The following is a 26111-nucleotide window of genomic DNA, read 5'->3' as shown; positions in this document are numbered from 1 at the left end:
ATTTAATTTTTATCTGTAGATAATTTTACTATGATGATTGGAGGTGATTATCTCAACGTGACTTTGAGTCTGAAGAAGAGAAATAGAAAATGTGAAAAGAGAAAGAAAAAAAAAATAGATCATAAAGAGAGTAAAATCTTTATTTGGAATGAGGGTGTAGCTAGAAGCCTAGAATATTTAAGTAGCGAAGACAAACAATGATGATAAAAAATATAAAATTTAAAATTATATAATAATTATTTACATTGATAAAAAAGGTATTGAAATCTAACATTAAAATATCGTATTAAACATTATTATAGTGTTTTAACATAAAGTCTAACACATATTTACCTATAATTAAGAAAAAATCTTCATTGAAACTAAGAAAATTGAAAACTCATCTTCAATTACACCAATAATCACTCAATTTTACATTCTATTACTATTTAGTCATTGAACTTTGAAATATTATCCATTAATCACTGATATTTCAAATATGCTATTATTTAGTTAGTGAATTTTAAAATATTACTTGTTAGTCACTAATATTTTAAAATTATTTTTTATCTGTCACTCGTGAACTTAAAGTTCAGTGACTAACGAGTGACGGGTGAAACGATTTTGTAATATTAATGACTAGTCAGTAATATTTTAAAATTCAGTGACTAAAAAATAATAATTTGAAATATTAGTGACTAATAGGTAATATTTTAAAATTTAGTGATCAAATAGTAACAGAATACTAATTTGAGTGATTATTGGTGTAATTAACTCTCCCTAACTTGTTAACAAAATTTGAGAGATAAAAGGAAAATGTCAAAGAAATTTTAGAAATAAAAAATAAAATGCAGACTTGAGAAAATAGAAATGGATGAAGAGTTAGAGAATATAGGAAAAGGAAGAGAGGATATTTAGAATAAATTGAAATTATAAGTAAAATTATCATAATAAGTTAAGTCTTCAAAATTTTTTAACAAAAAGATTAATTAAGGGGCAAAAATATAAATTCAAAATAAATATAATAAATTTAAAAAAAATTATTTGTGGGCAACTGCCCCCACAATGGATCCACCACTATTTTGGTTAAAAAAAAAAAAGAGAAAGATTGATAGAGGAGGAGAAGAATAAATCATAGAAAGAAAGAAAATAAGAAAATGTTTTTACCTTTATTATTAATAAATTTAAAAAAAATTATTTGTGGGCAACTGCCCCCACAATGGATCCACCACTATTTTGGTTAAAAAAAAAAAAGAAAGATTGATAGAGGAGGAGAAGAATAAATCATAGAAAGAAAGAAAATAAGAAAATGTTTTTACCTTTATTATTGCTACTAAAGTCATGTAAAAATCTTCTCGTCGTCATTTGCAGTGGTTGTCATTTTTCTCTTAATTCTAGTCAATGATATTGTTCATTTAATGGAGATAGATAGAGAAAATAATAGAGAATATATAAAAGAGAGAGAAAGGATAAGAAAAGAGGAAAATAAATTTAAATATAAAGATATTTTAGTTTTTTATAAAATTTAATAATAGTTAATTAACAATATAAGAGAAATTGTAACATAGGATTAAGCTTTAGATACTCATTTATATTTTTGTTAAATATTAAAAATATTTTTGATTTTTATTATAGATCTCGGGAATCCAACGCGTATAATTAGTCCTTATTTTTTGAGGTAAAAGCATATATTTTTAAAATGTTTGTTGAATTAAAAAATATTTATTTATTTTATATTTTAAATTTATTAGAAAAAAGCAAAATTTTGATGAAGTGAGTTTTTAAATTTAAAAAATTCAACAACAACATGCTTAAATTTAATCTATTAACAGTGATATATTTAATTTATATATTTTTTAAAATTACATAAAAATTAATATAATAAATGATATATTTAATATATTGAGAGTGAGTAGCTCTTTGGTAAAAAGAATATAATTATAATCTATTTATATGTATTAATATTTATAAATTTATTGTAATTAATTCAAATATTTTAAATGGTCCACTATGAAAATGTCACGCAGTGCACGCAACGGAGAATGGAAATCTCCTCGAATTTCACTATGGAAATTTCACCCGTACATTGCACGCAACACAACGGCCGCTGTTGCTTCGCCGTTTATCTTTCTCTCTCTCTCTCTCTCTAAAATCATCTCTATATGTACGCGCGATCATCTCCCTCATTTCTGCAGCCGCGTGTACTTCAATTCGCGTACCCTTTCTTCTTCACTTCCTCTATGCTCTCTGCTCTTTGCAGTTCCTCTCCTCAATAACCTGTCTCGGCTTTGGATTTCGCCATCCCCGCCATTGAAGCTCTGCTGCAATAGATTCCTATAATATCAAGACCCGCAACGGAGAACAATGGCTTCTACCAGCACCCAATTGCAGAACGGAGCTTCTCTCCCTTTTGGGTCTAGTTTTTGGAAATACGACGTCTTCTTGAGCTTCAGAGTCGAAGACACCCGAAACAGCATCGTTGACCATCTCTATTCGGCTTTGCATGAGAAGGTCATTTTCACGTTCAAGGATGATCAGAGGCTCGAGAGAGGTGAATCGATTTCTCCGACGCTCCTGAAAGACATCGAAGAGTCGAGATTTGCCGTGGTTATTTTCTCCGAGAACTACGCTTCTTCCAAGTTGTGCTTGGAGGAACTCGTTTACATCCTCGAGTGCCAGAAGACGAGGGGTCTCACAGTTTTGCCAGTGTTCTATAAAGTAAATCCCTCGGATTTACGGAAACAAAGTGGAAGCGTTGGAGAAGCATTCGCCAAACACGAGCGATATTTCAGCGAAGAGAAGGAGAAGGATAAGAAGGAGAAGGTGCAGAGATGGAGGAATGCACTAACGGAAGCAGCCAACATTTCTGGGTGGGATTCAGAAACACATAGGTAACAACTACCCCTCAACAAGTCATACTTTTTTTTTAAATATTAATTAATCCTGTATTTGTATATGTAATATTTTATATATTATACTTATAAGATAATATAAATAAATAGTCGTAACATATCTCGTCGTGTTTAATTCCTTGTTAAAATAATTAAATTTTAATTCAAAAATTGTCAAAATAGTTATATTATTTAATGAATTTAGCTTAATACCAGATTTGGTAATATCTAAGTGAAATTCAATTATAATTCGATCTTTTGCATTTGGCCCCTATTAGATCTAGATTAGATGGAATCTAAATACCAAGTGGTTGTTATTGAGGTTTCAATGTTTGGCCTCAATTCCCCAACAGAACAGAGGAGTCCCTTCTGATTTAGCATTTTTAATTTGACAGTTTTTTCATAATTGCTGGTAGTTGGACATTTCATGAATATTAATATTCAATATTAATTCATTATAATGTATTACTACTGCAATTATCTCACATTGAAGAAACAAAAACTAAAAATAAAGATAAAATTGAACCAAAAGAATTGGATTATGTCTAAGTGCATATTTTCTCAATCAATATGTTTCTAAGTCACCAGCTACGAGCATATATAATCATATATATGCTGTGTGTAAATTTTGATGAAAATATAGTCATATATTTTGTGGTTACGAGCATTATATTATAGGAGGCACTGAGATGAAAGATAAGTGACAATATCTTAACTATGATTTGTGTTTGATTTCTTAAACTGATCTAATGGGCAGGGCTGAAGCAAAACTTGTCCGAGACATTGCCATTAATATTCTAAATAGACTGGGATATAATGATTCAAGCATTCTTGAAGATGTTGTTGGATTGCATCCTCGTATAGCAGAAGTGATGTCACTATTAGAAATAGCGTTGGATTTGGATGATCCATGTATAGTAGGGATATGTGGAATGGGTGGTATAGGAAAGACTACTATTGCCAAGGCTATTTATCACCAAATTCATTCTGTGTTTGATGGTAGCAGCTACCTTGCAAATGTCAGAGAAACTTCTGAGAAACATGGTTTGGAGTCATTGCAAAAATCTCTTCTAGCTGATATACGCTCAGTCTCCGACAGTGAAATAAAAATAACAGGTATTGATTTGCCTGGGACATTAAGGAATGCTGTAAGGAATAAGAGGGTTCTTGTAGTCCTGGATGATGTAGACCATTTAAATCAGCTGGATGCCCTTGTTGGAAGACTTGATTGGTTTGGTCGAGGAAGCAGAATTATAATAACGACCAGAAACAGTCATTTACTTGCCAAATATGGTCCAGGAAGTCGTGTCTACAACGTTGAGAGACTAAATGACGAGGAAGCTTTTAAACTATTTTGTTGTAAAGCATTTCGGAATAACCAACCAACACAAGGTTATGAGGGACTCACAAGCAGTGTAATTCGTTGCGCAGGTGGAGTTCCATTAGCTCTCCTAGTTTTGGGCTCTCTTCTCTTTGGCAGAAGCATAATTGAATGGCGAAATGCAATTGATAGATTAAGGCAACGACCCAATACAGAAATTCAGGAAGTGCTCAAATTAAGCTATGACGAATTGGAACATGAAGAGAAGGAAATTTTTCTTGACATTGCATGCTTCTTTAACTGGGAGAGCAAAGATTATGTAATAGAAATACTGGATGCTTGTGGGGTCCATGCTGATATTGGAATAAGGCTTCTTGAAGAGAAGGCACTTGTAACAATAAGAGACAATAAGATATACATGCATGATCTGATACGAGAAATGGGACGAAATGTAGTTTATGAAGAATCCCCAAAAGAGCCTGGTGAAAGAAGCAGACTCTGGAAGCGCGAAGATATCTTTCATACCCAAAAGAAAAAAAAAGAAAAAAAAACAATAAGTGTAAGGGCTCTCGTATGGGAATGTGTTATTTGTTAATTATCTTATTTTATATTTTTGTTTTTAGTCTCACCAATATCTTCTGAAGCATGCTGGGCAAACTTCATTATGTAAATTAAATTATGAATTATCTTGTCATCACAAAATTTAAACTTGTGTAATATTATGTTTTGCTCCCAATAGAATGGAGCATATTCAAATAGATTATTGTGCACAGCATTCACTTTGATTAAAAGCTACATTTTCATTTTGAAAGATCTTGGAGTGATGGGTGTTTTGAATAGTTTCTATAATTTTAAAAATATTATGCAAGACGCCGATTTAAAATGATATTTTTCAAATCATAGAAATGTTGCAGCAAAATGATATTAAATCATATCTTATAGATGTTAACATTAGACATAATAAACGTGAATGCATAAGAAGGAGAGAATGAACAACATTTTCTTTATGACAGCGAAGAAAGATCACTTATGAAATTCTGACAATTGAACTTTAAAAACATGAGAAAAGCATATATGCACGTGGGCAAAAAAAAAAAGAAGAAAAAAGCTGGAAATTCTTTTTACTTGTAAAAGGAAAAGAGTTTGAACTTATAATTTGCATAACTAATAAGTAAAATGTATTCATTGAGAGATAAATATGAATAACTTATATTCATGCATTAAAATTATTTTTCTGATCACTCAGCAAGTTGTATGCATTCGAGTAGTATAAATGCAAACAGTGAGGTTAAAATCTGTAACGACTTATCCATGATTTATTGAATGTCTGTGAATTTCAAGAGTTTAAGAGAAGATAGTAATTTGTTGTGTTTTTTTTTTCTCAATGAGCTTTGGCGGGAATTGAAATTTATTTGTGATTGAGGATGTAGTTGCAAATTTTTGGAAGAATTTGAGGCTTAAGCGTAATTCTTTAAATTGATAGTCGAATCATCTTATAAATAAAATGTGCACCTTATTAGTTGAGCAAGTTGGGAGATTGGGCGGCGTACGCGCGCGGGCGAGGGGTTGGCGGTGGTTGCAGGTTCGAGTTTGGGATGCGCGCGAGAGTAGATTTTTGCTGGAATTAATTCCCGCCATTTCTGCCATGTGTTGCCACCAACTGTTGCCACGTGTCATATACTGCTTTTGCCACTAGAAATTGGTGGCCCTTTATTGCCACGTTGCTTTTACAACATTTTTTCTTTAAATTGCAATGGCTTATATATATCTTGTGGAAGTTTGAGGGCAATGGGAGAATTTTGGGAAAGAAATTGGGAAAAGTTTGGTGGTGTGGGCAGACTTAATTTTGTTAAGAAGAGGCATGAGCTGTGACGTCGGCGACTCTGGTATGTTGCGAGAGTAAAAGGAAAATATCTGAAGCAAGTTCTTCTTCTTCCTTGTTTTTTTCGGAGGCAAGTACTTTCATATTCTTTCTAACTTGCAAGCTCTCGCCTCGGTGTTATTTTCAAAGCAAATTCTCTTTTTCGTTCCTCTTTTTATATGCAAGCTCTTTAACCCTCTATTGCCCTTACTTCTACGGTGTCTGGATTTCTTGAGTTTGAATTATGTAAATCCTTAATTATGGAATGATTGGTTTGCATGTGGCCTATGCAAAAATTCTGATAACTCTTTCATGGTTCTTATTTATATCTATTGAATCTCAAATAGGGTATTGCCTCGACCTATCTTTATTTGGGAATGATACCTTATTTGGTAGGATTGAGGATATGTAAGGATTTGATGTTGTCTTGCGTGAGTTTTGCTCTCTTGCGTATGTTGTTTCGAGTAATCATGTGTCAGTTATATATGAGAAGTCATTACAAATATGCATGATTGTGATGGTGCATGGAGTATGAATAAAGATCTCATGATGCACGTGGCGGACAAAGTCCGTGGGATATATCCATGGAGTTTCGACTCAGAGATGGACTTCAATCCCATCCTTATGAGATAAACTTTAGTTCCATGATTTTGATATGGACTTTGGTTTCATGGTTTTGGACTTCGATCCCATGATTTTGATATGGACTTTGGTTCCATGGTTTTGGACTTTGATCCCATGATTTTGGTTTCAAAGATTGCATATGATCTTGAATGCATATTTCATCTTGTTGTAATTTAACATGATGTGAAGAATTGTGGCATGAGTGCCTTAAATGTTATTCATGTTTCTTATTGCTTCTCGATTCCCATGATTCTCATTCTTTCTTTCTTTTAGTTACATTTGTTGGGTTTTGTGATTCATATTTATTTTGCATCATTCTAGGTAAGGATAAGACCAAAGAAACGAGTGAGTCAAGTGAAGTTAGAGTCATAGGGTAAAAGTATGTAGAGAATTGTCTTAACCGAAAGGTTCTTAGGAGTGTTTTGAGATGTAATGTACTAGGTTATATTTTGTGTATAGCCTAGGTTGTACCCCTGATGGGATATGATGGGTGAGTTGACCCTAATCTATATGTTTATGAGTGATGATGTAGAGACATGGCTTCTGTTGTTAATAGTAGGGAATATGTATGATGTTTCTATTTGAATTTTGCGTGTGTGTCATTCTTTTTGTCACTCCTTCTTAGATTCCTCGATTGTGGGGTCTCTGAGGGTATTACAAAAAATTTGTAATTTAGTGACGAGAGAATTCGTCGCTAAAATAAGAAAATCCATCACTAAAACTAGCGTTGCTAAAATTTAGTCATAGAATTTAATGTGATTTTAGTGACGAAATCAGTGGCGGGAAGCCTATCATAGATCAACGACAGGGCTTCCCATTACTAAAATATTTTTTAAAAATAAAAAATAAAAAAATATTAAAATAAAATAAAATAAAAATTAAATTAAATTATTTTAAATCATGTGAGAATGTAAAAATTAAAAAACATAATTTCATTAATTAAATTAAATTAAATACAAATGTGAAAATATAAATAAAATCATATAAATTAATTTTTATATAAAAATAAAATATTTTTATAATTATTACTATTTACAAATGTTCACATTTAAAATTTTTAATTTATATATTTTTATAATTTATGTAATTATATTAAGAAATATTTTAATTAAAAATACAAATTAAAATTTTAATTTTGATACAAAATTTGATAATTAAAAATTTAATTAATTAATTGAATAGAAAAAAATGTAAGATAAAAAATATAGACACAAAATTCAAGTCCATAAATTCTATTACTACAATCATAAATAGTCCACAATAGAATTAATAATCATCATTCTCATTTTCTTTTTCATTACCATCATTATTATAAAACGGATCTCCACTCGGTGAGTTTCTCCATGGTCCAGGAGGTGTTGATTTATACTTTAGATATCATTTGATTCATCTGATCCCTCTATATTATCATATTCTGCATCTTTTGTTGTAGCTGTACATTCTTAGCATTCATTAGGGCCACCGTCTGTCTCATTTGCTAATTCTCCTCGTTTATTTGGATGAATTGCGGTTTCATTTGTTCAAAATCTTGTGTCACGGATCCACATGAACTATTGGAGGTGCTACCGAATGGAGATGGGGTAAAACTAATTCCCTTGAGAGCCAAGACCGTAAATATGACCGTTCTTATTTCTATCAGAGACAACCTGATAAAAGATGTGGTGCTCATTAATTGTCGGTGAAGAGGATGAATCGCTCTCAACTAATTGTGAAGATGTCTCGGCGTTTAATCTCTCGAACACTTCCTATATAAATTAAAAGTAATATAGGTGTTTATAATTAAATAAAAAATTCATCAAATAACATACATATATGTAAATATAATTACCGCGACGGTTTGTGATCTATGATCAATGTAACGCCTCACTTTCTCGAGCGTGTTATAACTTAGGACAATTCTGGATAATCCTTTTTTTTCTATTCAAAACTATGACTAAACCATATCATTCCTCATAACGATTCCAAAATTTTCATCTATCTCAGATGAGAATCAACATAAAGATCAAATGTGGAAGTTAGAATCGAACTTTAACTTTAATATTAACAAATAATAAGATTTATACATCATCACTCTTCAAAACGTTTAAAATTCAAAGTAGCAAAACTTAAAATACATAGGCAACATGAACGCATAACCATTACATCATGCACTTTAGCTAAATGTCATTACATGCCTCTTTCATCCTCGTTTCTGCTACAATCTCCATTTGAAATGTTTGAATATTTCAGGGGCAAAGCTCACATTAGATGTTGAATCATCTAAGTAAGGGTATATTATTTAATGCACATGTATGTATGCAATGCAACATTCATCATTACTCTATGTTTGGGTTGACCGCACCTAACTATTGCCCTTCATTTTTACAGTCTCTCTGCCAGACCGAGGTGTTTGAGTGCACACTTGGCAAAGCAACGGCGCCTGTCCCTAATCCCAAACCCATGCAACGTATGACCGAAAAATCTCATTGTGCACATATGCATATTTTATCATCAGAAAATGTAAATGCACTCTATGTGATACATAACATACCAAGACATGACAACATGATAACAAAACGTTTGCATGAAATTGGGTTTTTTTGGGTTGAACCACTTACCTCTAACGTATCTCAAAGTATCTTGATTCTCATGCCAGACTTCTAACGAACTCAATTCGGAACCTCAACGTACCTTGTCCATCATATTTATTCAAGGATATCAACATTATTCTTTTCCTATTTTTCTCATAACTTTCATCTATTTCTTATTATTCTTTCTCAATAAATCCAAACTAATTATTTCTCAAATATTTCTCTATAACAATTCATAAAATAACTTTCCTGATTTTTTAAAATTTTTTAGAAAATTTTACTCACCTTAATTTAGCCTCTCAGGCTTCCTCGATTTGGGTGTCCTAACCTCGAAACGTCAGCCGATCAATTTCCTAGCTCCAAGAATGCTTCTCTATCCCCAAATTAATTCTTCGAATTTTCTATAATTTTTCGAGAACATTTTCCTATTTTTTCCACATTTTTCTTATTTTTTCCTTTTTTTTCTTTCATTCTTCTTCTTTTTCTTCTTCTTCTTCTTATTCTTTGTCTTCTCCCTTGCATCCTGCACACGCACAACCACCATGCCCAGTCACCGCCTGACCTCGCTGGCCACCACTGCAAACTTCGCTGGCTATCCTGCTATCGGCTCCACCACCAACGATTGCCACTGACCGCATAGCAATCGCCGCCACCACCGCGGCCTCCCGAGCATAGCAGCATTGCCGCCGCCACCATTTCTTCAGGCTGCTTCTGCTTTCTGCAGTTGCCTCTTCCATCGCCAGCCACCGAAGCTTATGGCCGCCACCACGAGCCAGCTTTGCCACCAGCCTCCATCACGGCTACTTCAAGCCGCTGCCATTGCTGTCATGGCCGCCCACAACTGCACAAGCACACTGCTGTTGCCGCCTCTGGCCAGCCGTCGACCCCCTCCATTTCCTTTTGCTCTCTCTCTTTCTCTACTTCCCTATCTTTCGGCCCTAGCTCTCACGAGCTCCATTTTTATTTCTTTCTCTCTGTTTAAATCTCAATAAATGGGGGCATTGTTGAAGCCTTGGCCCCCAAGCACACAAGTACACATAATTATAAATATTACACATTTGCCCACTATAACTCTATTTAATTTCACTTAGGGATTTTATTAATTGCCATTGGACCCTCCAAGACCTTAAATAATTATCATCAAGCCCCCAAACTCTTGATTTCCTCGAAATTAATTACCGAGAGTTACTCGATAAATTCAATTTCATCCCTGCACCTGCACGAGACCTTTTTTTCGCTCGAAAATAGTTTAGGGTTACCTTAGTCGGAATACCAGACCACCCCTAGGGTCCGCTCAGCTTCCTGAAAGCCCCCTAACAACCATTCAATTTTTTAGCCCAAATCATTGTTGTACCAAAAACTGTTTCTGATCCGATTTCTTTTGATGCCATAATTCACGTCTCAGAACTCTTGTCAATACCATATCAATTTCCTTAGATATCTATGCTCCAGGACATTCACTGTAGTCGATTCGGTATTGATAACTATAAGAAAAATATATTTAACTCGCTAACCTTTTGATAATTTCACCTATGACTCAAGTTAAAATTACTTTTGAGCCCTTTAAAAAATTTGGGATATTACAATCAACCCACACTTCTTGTCCTTGATCATTTTTTCGATTGTGGGTTTTCCTTAAAACTTCAAATTCTTAGGCTCGCGGTTTAATTCCTTTGCCTATATGACAATTACATATGAATTAAATAAATAAAAAACAAACCACTATATAAGTTATTAAAATTCTAAAATATTGATATAAAAAAAGTAATTATCAGCCTTCTTCGAGTCTCGATGAAATGAATGGATTTGGTTGTGTGCATTGACCCGCCGATCTCAGATGTGGGAATTTTTTTATTTTGTTCAGATCTTTTCTTGTACTCATGTTCATCCCACTTTTCTTGTAATGCCCTTCGTACGGACCGATCCATCTAGTCACCCTTATCAGCATCACTTTTAACTTTGTTCAAATTATTTCTGAAATTTCGTCAACCTGACTTATTCCAAGTAATCCATATACGATTGCTCTCTTCAACTTGTCACTTGAACATCTTCTACAACAAGTTAAATAAAAAAAATAAATATATATAAAATATTAAACTGATAATTAAAAATTAGAATTACACTAACACTACACTCTTTGAGCCACATTCATCGTGTTATTTCTGAAACTTCATCCCACTGAACCCAAGGTTCATTGTATCGTCTCTTCCAAATTTTCGAGAGAATAGCTGGTGGGCTAACTTCAGGGATAAAACTATAAATTTGATATTAAATTAATCAAAACACGCATTTTTGTGTGTAACAAAATAGATCAATCAATTTAAACATTATATAATATATTTACTGATCACAGTTCTGATTACAGGATAATTCTTTTCGATGATCAACTTGGTTTGCATTTGTTGGTTCAGGTTGAGTTGGGCTAACATTTTGTCGTGGATGAGAGGACGAAGGGTGTGGATGCGGTATTGGCATAAATGTGTACGGATAAAGGGTAGGTTGTGGTGTAGTCTCAGGTGGGTGGGTTGTGGATATAATAAAAGTATATCCCATCGGATATAGCATCACACCGAAAGACTGTGAAAACTGAGTCATGGGAATAAAAGCTTGTGGGTGCATTGATTGGGGAAAGAAGGGAGTAGAAGGGACATGATGTGTTGAAACAGAAGGAGAAGAGTGTGAGGCAGAAGTAGTAGGATCTGGAGATGTATCCCTATAGCATCGACGATTACCCCTACCCCTGCTTGCTCCAGGAGGTGAATGTCCTTACATCTATTTAAAGAATTACATGGAAAATAAAAAATGATAAAAGTACAATATCACTGTAACATCCCGCATCGAGTGATAGGAAGGATTGAAACAACTTACCCTGATGGGTTTACGCAAACTTCCTAGGGGTCACCCATCCTTAAGCTTCTCCAGTTCAAACACGTTTAATCCAGGAGTTCTTTGCTTACATTCAGCCTAGAATATATTCAGCTGGTGTTGTTTCTTTCCTTACTTATCCTTGATATATACTACCCTTCTCTAGGTTCTTGGGGTATTACATTCTCCCCATTTTGAGCACATGACGTCTTCGTCATACGATCTTATAACTGGTCCCAACTTTCCCCCTTTGGAGGCTGCCATCTTAGAAGCCTGCCAAGAGCTGCTACTTGTTTAGGCCCTCGCTCCTCGGCGCCACTCCCTGCCCTTATTAGATTGCCTTCTCCAGGGGTCGACTCTGATACTGCCTGTAACATCCCGCATTGAACGATAGGAAGGACCGAAACAACTTACCATGATAGGCCTATGCGAACTTTCCAGTGGTCACCCATCTTTGAGCTTCCCTAGCTTAAGCACGATTAACCCGGGAGTTCTTTGCCTACATTCAGCTAGTGTTGTTTTATTCATTACTTATCCCCGATATATACTACCATTCTCTAGGCTCTTAGGGTATTACAATCACATACATTGAAAAATACAACAAATATTATATCATAAAATTCTAGTGTAAATTCACATATGAAAAAATAAATCAATCATCTTCTTTTACAAATTCATCTATTAATTCATTATCACTATCTCTATCATCAGACAATAACTCTTGCTTATCGTCTTCTGATATGGATTCTTCCTTAGTATTATCTTTTTCCTATTGAACGATATTGAAGACATCTATTTCTTCAACTATTCCACCTAAATCTTGTAAAGTACTTGTTAGGTCATCAGTTAGATCTACTTGAGACAGTTTTGGTAACTTGTACTCTTGGAAATGTTCTTCCATCTCGGCCTCAGGACTAGTTATTCTATCTTGTGTCTTTGTTTTAATAACAACTAGCCAATTATGTTTATCACGACAGGTGTCGGGATACAACGCGTAATACACTTGTTTAGCTTGTTGGGTAAATATGAATGGATAATATTTTTTATACCTTCTTGACAATCGAACCTCCACAATACCATACTTTTCATGAATTTTGGTTCCTCGAGGACTTAGATCGTACCATTCACATTTGAATAGAACTACCCTCTTAATTGGTAGGCCCGTATATTCCAATTCAATAATATTTATAATTTTTCCATAATAATAGATCTCTGATGATCCAACTCTTGTACCATACACGCAAACACCAAAATTTTCAGTGGACCTACTATTACTCCACTCAACAATATGAAATTTATATCCATTGACTAAATACATTGGTCAGTGTCGCACGTTTGGAGTTGGTCCCCATCCTATATTCTGAATTAATGGATATCTAACAACTTGAGTACTCGAATTTACCTGAGAAAATATTTGAATATATAATATATATAACTAAAATTCATTTTAAAAATAATCTAATATGAAGTAACATACATGATGATGGAACCACGTATGAAAATGTTTCTCGATTTATTTGTCTATTTTTTTTGTCAGTGATATTTGAAAATAGCTAACATAGAATGTTGGTATACATACTGAAAAATTCAAGTTATGTATCAACCAAATAATACGAATCACATGATCTTATAAATAAAATCATTTGTTTGTCTAATTCTTATTCGATATAAGGTTCAAGCTCTGAAATATTCAACAAGACATATAATTTGATAGCTTCAAACTCTTTCACATCCATCCATCTGATTTTCATTGAACCAGCAACACGGCTCGAAAAATTGAAGATGAAAATTTGTGGATATGAAGAATCTCCCCTATCATTATTTCAACAGACTCTCATCCTTTTGGATTGAACATTCAGTGTAAAATAATATGAACCAAACTTTAACGTCTCCTCAATTAAATAGCCTTCACACATAGATCATTCTACATGAGCTTTATTGCGAACATTTTTTAAAGTATTGAGAAACCTAAATAATTCAATAATCAACTCAAAACAATATTTTTTAGAGTTTTTTTTAAGGGGCCCAATAAAATCATATATACCACACAAAACAATATTAACAAGTCAAACAAAATTATTTGCATAATGGATCAATTTCAAACATTAATAAAATGCATTATATGCATTATCAATTACTTGTCTAACAACATTCCACAGTTTTTTCTTTTTAAAAGAACACTTATTATTTTTTTTTGCATTATTTTATTTTTTTTGCTTTTTCCAATTTAGTATCAAATAAGTGGTTACGCCTTGAATCAAAACATTAAGCATCAACCGTGAACCACTTACAAAATTATTTTCAACAAGATGTAAATTGATTTTTCTAATTAAAACACAAACATCATTTGAAAACTCATAAACCGGAGGTGTTTGTTTTATTAAATTTAAATGTGGAATGTTAACTCTCATATCTTTAAACACATCGGACATGTCTATTTTTATGTGATCCCTTTCTAGATAGACTAGTCTAAATGACATAAATTTAGGCTCAAGTTTGGCTAGGCCCATGGTATCTTCACATTTTGGCTTTCAGGTTTTATCTCCTTTTTCCTCTCGGGTTTCTTTTATTTTCACATCCTTTTGGTCTAATTTTTCCTCTATGATTGCTTGTACCATCCTAGGGTCATCAAGTCTCTCAATTGGTTCATCATTCCTATGGATGGGTATAGATTGGACTGAATCTTGACCTATGGGTGGATTGAATGACGATTCATTCCCAAGACATTGACCTACAGAATTTTGATTGGGTTGGTTTGGAAACTCATCAGGTTCACTCATTCTCAAGGTTTGTGTAAACTTGATCAATTGTTCTAAAATGTCACATATGGCCCTAGTGATTTGTTCTTGAAATTCGGCTACTTGTGCATTAAAGCTCATTTGACCTTGCATCAATTTTTAAAAGGTGTCCTCTAAGAATTTCTCATCCTGAAGTTGATAAGCATCGGATCTAACCCCTTGCTCTAACTCGAATTGGTGAGGTGGTGGAGGAAAAGGTTCATGAGATTGGGACGCAAAGTCATCGCTCCAAGGATAATTCCAATGGTCATAGGAACTGGGGTAATCAGTGTAAAGGTTCGGGTCGTAGCCCGACGGATAAGAATTCTCCCTCTGACTCTTGTTAAAAGAAAAGATCTTCTCACTGTGGATATAGATATCCAAATGCAAGTAATCCTTAAGTGATCTAGACTCATTTTGCTCTATGGGATCAGGATAGCCAAATGCATTAGAAGACATGGACATGCTAAAATAATGAGACATAAAGAATATGGAAACGACAATTCAACGGCAGATAATGATGCTAATGAATGATAAAATTAATTAATGGTTCAATAATCATACCTGACCGTAGTCTCTTACATTAACTGAAAACTAAATAACCAAAATTAAACTACACAATTATATATATATATTTATATTTCGCAACAATCATTCCGTTATCAATCTGCCAAGCAACGGCGCCAAAATTTGGCTACTCTTATTCCCACCTTATAATTTATATTATTTAATTATTTTTTAATAGAAAATTGGTGGAGCATTTATACTCGTCAGCGTACGAGTGTGCGTTGCAGCACAAATTTATTTACTGGATGGGAGTCCAGGTTGATTCACTAGGAGATCCTTATTAAAACAGAAATGAAAGTAGCGAAAATAATTTTTATTTGTTGAACAAGTTTGTCAGACCAATTCAACTGAATTTAGAAAAAAAAATTAAAAAAAAATTGAATGTGCGATTGAAAATCAACCATCTCGGGTCAAGACAATTTTAGTGCCGATTCAAATATTTCCCATAACTCACAAAAGATAGTATCATCGGGTTAAATTAATATTAAGTTTTTTTTGCTATTAATTACGTTTCGGGATAATGGTGGTTCTAATTTAAGTAACCGACATACATCCATCACGACTGTTACCAATCGTGACGGATAGCATTATTCTATCTTAAATAGGAATAGAATTATTGCAATACAAGCTAGAAAGCCGCCAACTTTGGCTTTCCAACAATACTTTTAGTACAGGCCTACTATGTTTCCCCTCGGCGGGCAACATAGCATTTGCCCGCCAATAAGGAGGGTGCGGGTCCCATGCACGTGGGGCCCATGTGCAGAGGCGGGCCCCACATATATAGGGCTAAAAGAGGTGGGCAAATGCTATGTTACCCGCCAGTGAACAACATAACATTACCCACTTTTAGTATTTATTTTTATTCTCTAGAAAAATGGGTAGGAGTGTTTTCGAGAATCCCCCTTCAAATTCTACAAGTACATTGCACGTGATGTGATATTCGCTATAAATTTCCTTAAAAATACCAACGGAATAGTGAGTGGGTCGTCAATTGAGGAGTTTTTACTTTTTATCATAAATAGAGAAACTAGAGAGAAATTTATTTTTTTTGTTCTTCTTTGATCTAAAAATAGTATCCAGTTTATTGATTAAAATATGTTTAATTATTTTATTTTTTATTTTACTTCTTAATTAATTACTTGATTAGGTCAAAGAATATTGATTGTTGGGCCCTATGAGATTTGAAGTAATTATATTTAATGTAGATAATTTAATAATAGAAAAATACTAAAGAAACACTAATTTTTACTACTGATTGTTAGATAATTTATATTATTAAATAATATAGGATTCATTATTAGTATTAGAAAACATTATTGTTAGTGACTAAAATATCCTGAGCAATATTTTTATTATTAATTTCTATTACGCAGGTTCATTGGGCGGGTTCATTCTCATAAATTTTAGTGTCAAAATTAGAACAAACTAATTCTATCGACTTTATTGTAGAAGTGAATTAAGTAATTAACTCATCTCAATTATTTTAATTAATTTGAAAAATTTATTATTATTTATCAAACTTTTCAGTTTATTATATGAATAAGTTTTAAATTTTTTTATTTAAGAATTTTATTTTTAAGATGTTAAGAATAAATAATAAGATTTTCTAATAATAATTGTTTTTAAATATTCTTGATTTTTAAATTAATCAGATAAAAATTTTAATTAATCAATTATGTGCTGACATCAGAGAATATAAAATGTATTTAATGTACCACGAAAGTATAAACACAGTAGGCCCAGTCCGTGGGATCCGACCGCGTTGTGGATTATTCAAAAATAAATGGTATTGGCGGTGGGCCTGCCCTTGCGGTTCCAACACGGTTGCGTGCAATGTGCGCTGTCTGATAGAGCACAAGAGGGGTATCATAGTGGGAAATAGAGGGGAGCAGTTAGCTGGGGAGCGAAGGAATTAATTAATTGAAATAAGTAGTGAGTGGCACACAGACTGTCTGATAGATGGGTTTTCACGCAGCGAAGCATCCAGGCACTTTACAATCTTTGTATCACACGGGAAGTGTGTGTGGGCCTCGGATTTGAGCATGGATTAGACGACGTTAATTACAAAGCTCGTGGCCGTGTGATTGGTGGATGGCGACGACGCTGTTTCTTGAGATAATCAAAGATGGGATTAAAAAGTTGATAATTATTATTTATTTAATTAAGATGGAAGGAAGGAAGGCGACAAAAGATGGGCGACTATTAATTAATTAGGCTCCAATTGAATTTTAGCACCAACTTGGAGAATGAAAAGGGAAAGATGCCCATTACTTGTAGGGTGCGTTTGATAGATATGAAAAATGAGAGTGAAATTTATTTTTTATTTAAATTTCAAGAAATTCTACCAAACAGCTTTTCAATTCTATGAAATTCGAATTATATTTTAGTTTAAAAAGTAAATATTTTCCTTAAAATCAAGGAATTAAAATTTTTAGGAGTTGGGGTGAAAATTGAAATTCCACTCTCATTTTTCAATTCTATCAAACGCACTCTTAATTCTCCACCCCACCCCATCCGAAACCACTATAAAGGCAAAATAAAAGCTAATACCCTCTTGTGGACATTGGTGCTCATTTGTGCTTGCTATCAATTTGTTTTGTAAATAATAACTACTTTAATAATAATTCAAATTGCCATCAATTTGGATTATTTAATAACAGGAAAAAACTCAAGAAATACTTATTTTCACTATTGATTGTTAGATAATTTGTACTATTAAATAATATAAAAATAAAAATTTTAATTATGTTGTCTAGAAAACTTCGCTCTTGTTAGTTAGTTACTATCTTGGAAAATATAAAATTTTTAGATCTTACACTTTATTATTGGTTTTTTAAAAAATAAATAAGTAGTAAGTGACATGTTGTACAAACTATGAGATGGATGGGTTTTGATCGTGATAAAGCATCTAGGTATTTTACATCCTTTGTATCACATATGAAGTGTGTAACATTTCAGAATTTTGGAGAAAATAGTAATTATTAATTCTGATATTTGAGGTAATTAATGAATGTTTGAGAATTTAGAAGAAAATAATAAATTATTTTGCTTTGAAGAAATATGTAATTAATTATCTTACTTTGAAATAATTATGAAATTATTAAATTGGGGTTATATAATTTCCTTATAGCTTTCAGTACCGAATCAATTGTAAGAAGTGTTTTGGAGTCTAGATGTATAAAGAAAATGATATGGTAGTAATGAGCGTCCCAAGTCAGAATTTATGTTATTAAAAAAAATTAGAATTAAGATAATTTTTTATACAATTTCGATTTATGCCGAAAAATTGAATCATCGTAAAGGACTTCTGAAAAGTCAACGGAACACTGAGGAGGTTTCGATTTTTCATGATGATCAATTTTAAGGTGATTTCGGGATGAAACAAAGGTCCTACTAGGGTGCAGGGACAAAATCGACCTTATCAAATAACCTTAGATTATTAATTTTAAATTTTTGATAGTTTAATTCAAATAAAATCTTTATTTGAGGGTGTGATTGCAAAGTAGAAAGGTTGGAATGAGATTAAGAATATAATTTATGAATTTATATATAATTTTAAATTATATAATAAATTATATATGAGTGAAAGTATATATGTGTGTGTAATTATGTGTGTGGTGTGCCTAAAGGCCAAGTTTGGCTATATATAATATTATATATATATATATGTGTGTGTGCGCGCGCGCTAGGTGAGCAAATGGTATAGAATAATGGACTGCACATGAATGTTATGATTAGGAAGGAAATGAGGAGGCTTAAATTTGTGGTAAATTGGAGAAAACTATGGGCTATGGGCTGAAGCTTGATGGCGAAGACAAATTTGCCCATAAATAGAGGTATGCGGCTGTGAAATTGAGATCAAAATGAAGCAAATAGGATTTTGGAAGAAATGGAGCTTAAGGCGAAGGAATTTTGGCATTAAGGTAAATTTTACTAAAAAATTAGTATTAATAATTTGTTTATTGATTAGTTAATTAATACTTAGCTAAATTAGTAGATTAGAAGTATTGTAGAGTTGAAGTATAGACTTTACATGGTTAGATTTAGTTATTTTGAAATTAATATAATTAATTTCTATTAAACGTTTTACTTCGTAACGAGAAGGTAAAGAAGGCAAGAATTGGTCATTTAAAGACAATGTAATACCCTTAGATATTGTAAATAATAAATCGAAATTTAGTGTTTTGAGACCCTAAAGAAATTATTAATTTTAAGTGATTATTAATAGGGTAAGTATAAATTATTTTTAAAGTTGTATGTGATCTATTTAGTCTAAATCGTAGTGTGAAATTATAGTGCTTATGTACAAGAAATTATATAATAAGTATTTTCTTACTATTATATGTATATGTGTATATAAGGTATAAAGTAAAAAAAAAAAATCGCTGAAAATCCGGAACAGGTGCGCGACCATGCTCTGGCCATGCCTGTAATTGGCAATCAGAGGTAAGAGGGGGCATTAATGCCCCAATAGTGATCGGAATGGCCTCCAGGACGCGTGACTGTCCATGATAGGGCAAGTCACGTCAAGATTGGGCTATAAATAGCCATGTTTGAGTGAGGTTATTCATCAGAAATCTTTACTTCAAAGATTGGGTATTTGGGCAACGTTTGAGAGTTTTCGTGAGTAAGGTTTTGATCCTCGAGGTGTGGGCAACGTTTCTGGAGAGTTTGGTGGCCAACAGAGTAGCAGGGAAGGAGAAATCAAGCTCGCTGGAAAATGCGCAAGTCACCGGAGCCGCGCCTTCGATCGACAAATTGAGGTACTTCGAGTTGTTTTTTCAAAAATCTAAACCTATATTCAGGTTCAGGAGGTCGAAATTAGGGGGAAGGAAAGCTTCTTTTGAAGCTTAGAGGCTCTACATCGTCGGCGGCTGCGAGAGGGCCGCCGGAGAAGAGGAACTAGTCGGGCACGTGGCTGCACGCGCCCGCGAGTGGGAAGAAGGCGCGTGCCTTCCATGCGCCCGCAAGAAAGAAAAATAGAAAGAAAATAAAAAGAAAAAAAAAGAAAAGAAAAGAAATAAAGAAAAATAAAAATAAAAGAAATAAAATTTCTTAAAAATTTCCATTAAATCTTGAATTTTGTTTATGTCTTAATTTGTGAAAAATATTCTGGAAAATGCTAAATTTATTATTTATTTAGGTAATGTTGCTATTATGGAAATAAGGAAAAATAGGAATTTAATTTGAAAAAATTCCCAAAAAATTTCAAAAGGCTAAAAATATTAATTAAAGAATATTAGTAAAGAGAAATTGGATTATATGAAAGTCTAGATAATTATTAAGTAATTTTAAAGAGATAAGGTTTAGAAATAAAGAGAAATTGTAGAAATTATGAAAAAATGGTAGAATGATATTCTAAAAAATAAATTTAATGTTTTAGGAGTCCTTGAGGGCAAGAATATTAAGAAATAGCCACTCAACACGATTTTCAAGTCTGACACGTTTTTCGAGATAATTTAGCAGTAAGTGTACCGCTTTAAGCTTAGTACGGTTATAAATGTTTATCTTCGAGAATGTTTTATCAAGATTTTAGTGATAGTGTTGACCGCCACAAAATGAATATTTTTTAGTGACCACATTATATTAGTTGCCACAAAAAGTGTTTGACAGATATTTTTAGTGAGAGTCATGGTTGCCACAAAAGAAGACATTTTTAGTGACTACTTTTTATTGGCCGCCACAAAAAGTGATTTTATAAAATTTTTCCACAACTCACTGCTTGTTTTTTTATATTTTAAACCCTATTAATTTAATACATTGCATCCAAAAATAAACACCATTCTAATCATCAAGAAACTTCAAAAAACAACTATAGTCAATTAATAATTGACTAGCACTTTACATTTACATTGTCATCAAAAAAAATATCTAGCAATTTACATTCACGTTGTCATAAAAAAAATACATCTAGCACTTTACATCAAAAAAGACATCAAACAATTAAGTATAGTCAATTGTTATTTCTAATCCTTCCTACCCTAACATCTTCCATAAAAGCTTCAAAAATTGATTGTCTTTCTTTGACTTAGTCCAATTCTGTCGACAACGCTTCATTTTTCTCTTTCAAAAGTTGCATTTTATTTTTCAAACCATTATTATGTTGTTGCATTTGTTCTAGTTCTATAACAAGCTTATGACGAGATGGAATCTTTCCAAGGACAGAAGAAAGAGTTTACCCACGAACACGTCCATGTCTTTCTCTTCCCATTACTTCAGAAAAAATTTCATTTTCATCAATAGCTTGAGAAGGTTCTTCCTCAGCTTCTTTAGGTTACCAAAGATTAAATTTTGTCCTGAAATTTGATAATAAATAAAATAAATATGTTATAACATAATAGTAAAATATATATCACAATAACAATATAAACTGCTTAAAATAAAATTTATCACTATTTCTTTTGATGTTGAATCAACCATTGACCAATCTTTTTTCTTGTGTGTCACCTTGAACATTTCCCATGCAGACGGTTCGTGTCCTAATATTTCAGTCTGTATTAAATAGACAAGTTAATCAACAAAAAAAAAAAAAAATTGTTAATGAGAAAGATGTATAAATGAGTTAAATTATACCTGTTTAGCTCTAACTCGAGCAAAACTTCTAGTGCCTGTAGTTTTAGTCATTGTTTGCTTTGACCGATTAGACCTATTAAAACTTCTAGTGCCTGTAGTACCTATATGTAAGATCAAATATAATAATCATGTTTTAAATAATTAAAATGACTTGAAAAAGAAGAAAATCAATCTCATTAATAGTTGTCTGATGTTTCCAAAAAAATCCCAGAGAGAACAAAATGATGCATAAAGATTCAGCCAATCCTGTCCAGTGCCCCAAGAAGACAACAAAAAGAATCAAGATAGAGATAGATAAATAAGAAGAGTCAAAGATTGCATTGACATTTAAATAAAAATTTAAAATTGTGCTCACAAACATTTTATTGAACCCCCAAATGAGGTAGTTTTAAGGGCAAAAAGAAATATATTCTAGCCACAATAGAAGAGGACGTTGTAAATGTATAACCTCAGTCTCAGAAAAATTTCCGGAAGAAGCTTGAGTTTAGTATCGTATCCTTCTCAAGATAAAAAAAGCCTTCTCGGAATTGAAAGATTTTCAGTGCCACATTTGAGTAACAAAATCTAATCAATCACTGACCTCATTTATTCAACCACAAAAAATTAGGGCATGGAGAGTCGATGACTAAGATTTGGAATTCCCGAAAGATGTGCATAAAATCTAGCAGTGCATATAAGTTTTGCAGGCATGCAATCTGGTAGCCAAGCTAAGAGAAAACACACATTTTTGGAAAGACTCATGCCTGAGCCAAGTGTACACACTTCTTGCAACCTAGTGAGCAAAAACAGCCAGATACATGCCTCAGGTCCGTTTGTTTGCAGCCCTATAAACAATTTTGAGCCAGTTGTGATATTCTGTAAGATGTCACGTGGGATCAGTAAAAGTGAGACAAATAAAGATCACATACCGGTACATTCACTGGTTTACAGAAGGAAAAGTCCACTTCCTGAGGGGAAAAGAAAAAACTTTAAAAGCAAGCAACTTCTGAAGTCTAGTTAAACATATTACGTATGATTTTTTACCTGTATGGATATGAGTCCCACCATATCCCATGAACGGATGTGTCATTGATAGGTAACAGCTAAACTAAATGAAATCTGGATTCAACAGCCCAGTCTGCAATTAACTTCAGGTCAAGGAACTCTCCAACTCCAGGAACTCTCCAACTCCTAGCTCAGCTTTTGATCTAACAGAGAACATGGGGATTGCCACACCAGCACCTCGGCAAGCCATTTCCTAACAAAACAAATTAACAGAATGGGACCATTCCCTTTCATTTTATACTTGATGGTAAGGCAACTCATAACAGATTTCTGATCAGCAACATATCTGCATCATTCCATCTGAAAGCAGAATGTAGTTGGTTGGCTAGTTGAGAAGTCAATAATTAGGTCTCGATTTTGACCAATTTCTAAGGAAAAGTTCCATGCCTTGCTATATTTACCATATCTGTATCTGAACTAGCTGCTAGGGGAGAAATAAAGACTAGCTCGTTATTCTCTGTTTTCTTTTTTCTTTTTTCTTTTTTTTTTGAGGAGGTCGTGAGGAGGAGGGGAGAAGTTAAAAAAATAAAATAAAATAATAAATACGTCACAACTTATGCCAGATGATGATAGCCAAAAGGATATTTAATAGGAAAATCATTCTTTTGAATAACGCAATCTGCTTGCCAAATTGATTCACAAGCGTAATTAAGTTTAAGTGCCTCCAGAACTTTCCAATGCCCCAATATTACAGAACTTATAATTACATAAATATGCAGAAATTATGGATTTACTTATAAAAAAGAGGAAAAATGTACACATATATGTGCTGAAATTGAGGAAGTCAACAGTTGATAAATTCAATGTATTAAAAATAGATCTTAAAATAAATTTCACGTATTAAAAATAGATCTTCCAGAAAATCTGCAAGTACCCAACTATTTGCAGAGAATTGTGTAATATCATCTAGGTTAGAGATCTTCCTGAGGATCCTTCTTCCATACTTGGGCAGCAAATTTTAAAATGAACAATTATTGAATCTGCTTATGATGTTAACATGCAAACAACACACATCAAAGCAGATGATGATTCCAAACCAAAAAAAAATCTCAAAAGGAAAAATCCAGTTACTTTGAATTGCGATTACATTTCTCACCAAAATTATTCTGAGGGTCCTTCAATATCCAAGCTCCAAGTTTTGTGAAAGATGACACTTATAAAGGCACTTCTAGAAGGGAGATCATCCGAACCTGTCTTAACCACATAATGACAAAAGTTTTACCTAAAATTTAGGCATCGAACTAACTACTTTAGGAAATTTCCAAATCCATCCCAACAATAAGCCAGTATAAAGCAACATAAACATAAATCCAGAAAATTAAGCATATTTTCCAAATCCATCCCAGCAATAAGCCAGTATAAAGAACTGTAGCTAAAGGAAGTCATAGAATAAAAAACAACTATAGAGCTGAGTCTGTTAATTTATCTATTAAAGCATTAATTTCTTAGCCACACTGCCATCTGAATAGAATTAGCTTAAAAGAAGCCATGGAATAAAAAACAACTATAGAGCCAAGTCCGTTAATTTTCATAATGCAAAGGTAAATATAAGCTTAGTTAATCCAACAAGACGGACTGTTAATGATGATGATAAAGCCAAATTAAAAAAAATATATATATACAGTAGTGTTCTGATCCTCATCGCTTTATATTACATTTATGTTAGAGATAAGATCCTTGTAATTAATTGATTAACCTTTGGTTTTGTAAGATCTGTACCACAAAATCATAAATCAAAGAAACCTATACCCCAAAATTAATGTGTTGAGGCAGCAGATGCAATGGTGGCATTGAGGTAGCAGATGCTGTGGCGGCGGCAACGATAGTGTTGAGGCAACAAGGAGGCTGTGACGGAGTCGAAGCTGGAGCCGGGGATGGAGAAAGAGATGGAGGCAAGATGCTGTGGCAAAGGAGACGGAGGTGATGGGGAATGAATGAGGCCGGAGAGAAGGAGACAAAGAGGGAGATGGAGGGAAATGGAGGCGGGAGAGATAAGGGATAATAAAAAAGATATTTTGTTTATTTTTAAAGTTTTATAAATAATTTTAAAATTTTAAAGTTATTTTTAAATTTTATTTTTTAACTTTTGTTTAGATTTTGAAAGAAAAAAAATAAAAAAATATCTTTTTCTATTTTTGTAAATTTTAGATATTTTTTAAACTTTATTTTTTAAACTTTTGTTTATATTTTAAAGGAAAAGAAAAATAAACAAAATATCCTTTTTCTTTTTTTGTAAATTTTTTAGTAGTAAAAAATATACTTTTTAAGAATATTGAAAGAAGAATGAAATAAAAACATATATTTTTAATTATTAATTATATTTTATATTTTAAGAATATAAAAATATATTTTTTCAGAATAAGTACATTATTAATAATTAATTATAAAAGTATATTAAAATAAAAAATATACTTTTCAAGAATATCAAAAGAAGAATGTTATTAAAAAATAAAAACATAATAGAAGAATGTTATTAAAAATGAAAATATTTTTTATTAATTATTAATTATATTTTATATTATCGTACTTTTCTATATTAATAATTCACTTTTAGTGACTATCAAATCTAGGCGTCACAAATAAGTATATTGAAATTAAAGTTATGCCAAAAACTTTTAGTGGCTGTCATGTTCGGTTGTCATAAATAATTTACCTTTAGTGGCTACCACAGTATACCGTCACAAATAGTCATCTTTTAGTGGCCACAAACTTTGGCCCTCACAAATAAGCATATTGACTCAAACTCTTTCCCAAACTTTTAGTGACAGCCACTTCAAGTCATCACAGATAATATACTTTTAGTGACTGTCAATTCTGGCCGTCACAAATAATGAACCTTTAGTGGTAGCCTTTGACACCCATCTCAAATAAGCTTGTTTGAGTGACTTCCACATCCCCAAGCTTTTAGTGGCTGCCATGTTCGACTGTCACAAATACTCGATCTTTAGTGGCTACCACCCATGAACGTCACTAATAATGTACTTTTGGTGGCCCCCCCAACCAATCCTTACAATAATCCACTTGTAGTGGCCGCCACAC

General features: G+C 32.7%; 1 protein-coding gene and 1 long non-coding RNA gene across 3 annotated transcripts; one reads left to right on the top strand and one right to left on the bottom strand.

Moving 5' to 3' along the window:
• The first annotated feature begins 2102 nt into the window (after window positions 1–2102).
• On the top strand, window positions 2103–4819 carry LOC127800057 (disease resistance protein RPV1-like). The gene is made up of 2 exons (XM_052334460.1): window positions 2103–2870; window positions 3628–4819. Exons 1-2 carry the CDS (start codon window positions 2344–2346, stop codon window positions 4784–4786), a joined length of 1686 nt encoding a protein of 561 aa, XP_052190420.1. The 5' UTR covers window positions 2103–2343; the 3' UTR covers window positions 4787–4819.
• A 17930-nt stretch (window positions 4820–22749) lies between these two features.
• Window positions 22750–24571, bottom strand: LOC127800510 (uncharacterized). Of its 2 annotated transcripts, XR_008022823.1 has the most exons (4): window positions 24169–24571; window positions 23052–23265; window positions 22937–22975; window positions 22750–22852 (listed from the first exon to the last, which is right to left on the bottom strand). It is a non-coding gene; the product is annotated as an uncharacterized LOC127800510 (long non-coding RNA). The 2 variants fall into 2 exon arrangements; XR_008022822.1 differs by having other exon boundaries at window positions 23052–24571.
• Between the last annotated feature and the right edge of the window lie 1540 nt (window positions 24572–26111).

This window comes from Diospyros lotus, chromosome 4 (assembly GCF_014633365.1).
Source record: "Diospyros lotus cultivar Yz01 chromosome 4, ASM1463336v1, whole genome shotgun sequence".
NCBI classification, from domain to species: Eukaryota; Viridiplantae; Streptophyta; class Magnoliopsida; order Ericales; family Ebenaceae; genus Diospyros; species Diospyros lotus.
The sequence above is the reverse complement of the archived record's forward strand: the minus strand, read 5'-3'. Positions and strand labels throughout refer to the sequence as shown.

Coding starts and splice junctions, on each gene's coding strand:
- LOC127800057 (XM_052334460.1), top strand. CDS start 2,344: ATGGCTTCTACCAGCACCCAATTGCAGAACGGAGCTTCTCTCCCTTTT. Junction 2,871..3,627: donor TGGGATTCAGAAACACATAG/GTAACAACTACC, acceptor TCTAATGGGCAG/GGCTGAAGCAAAACTTGTCC.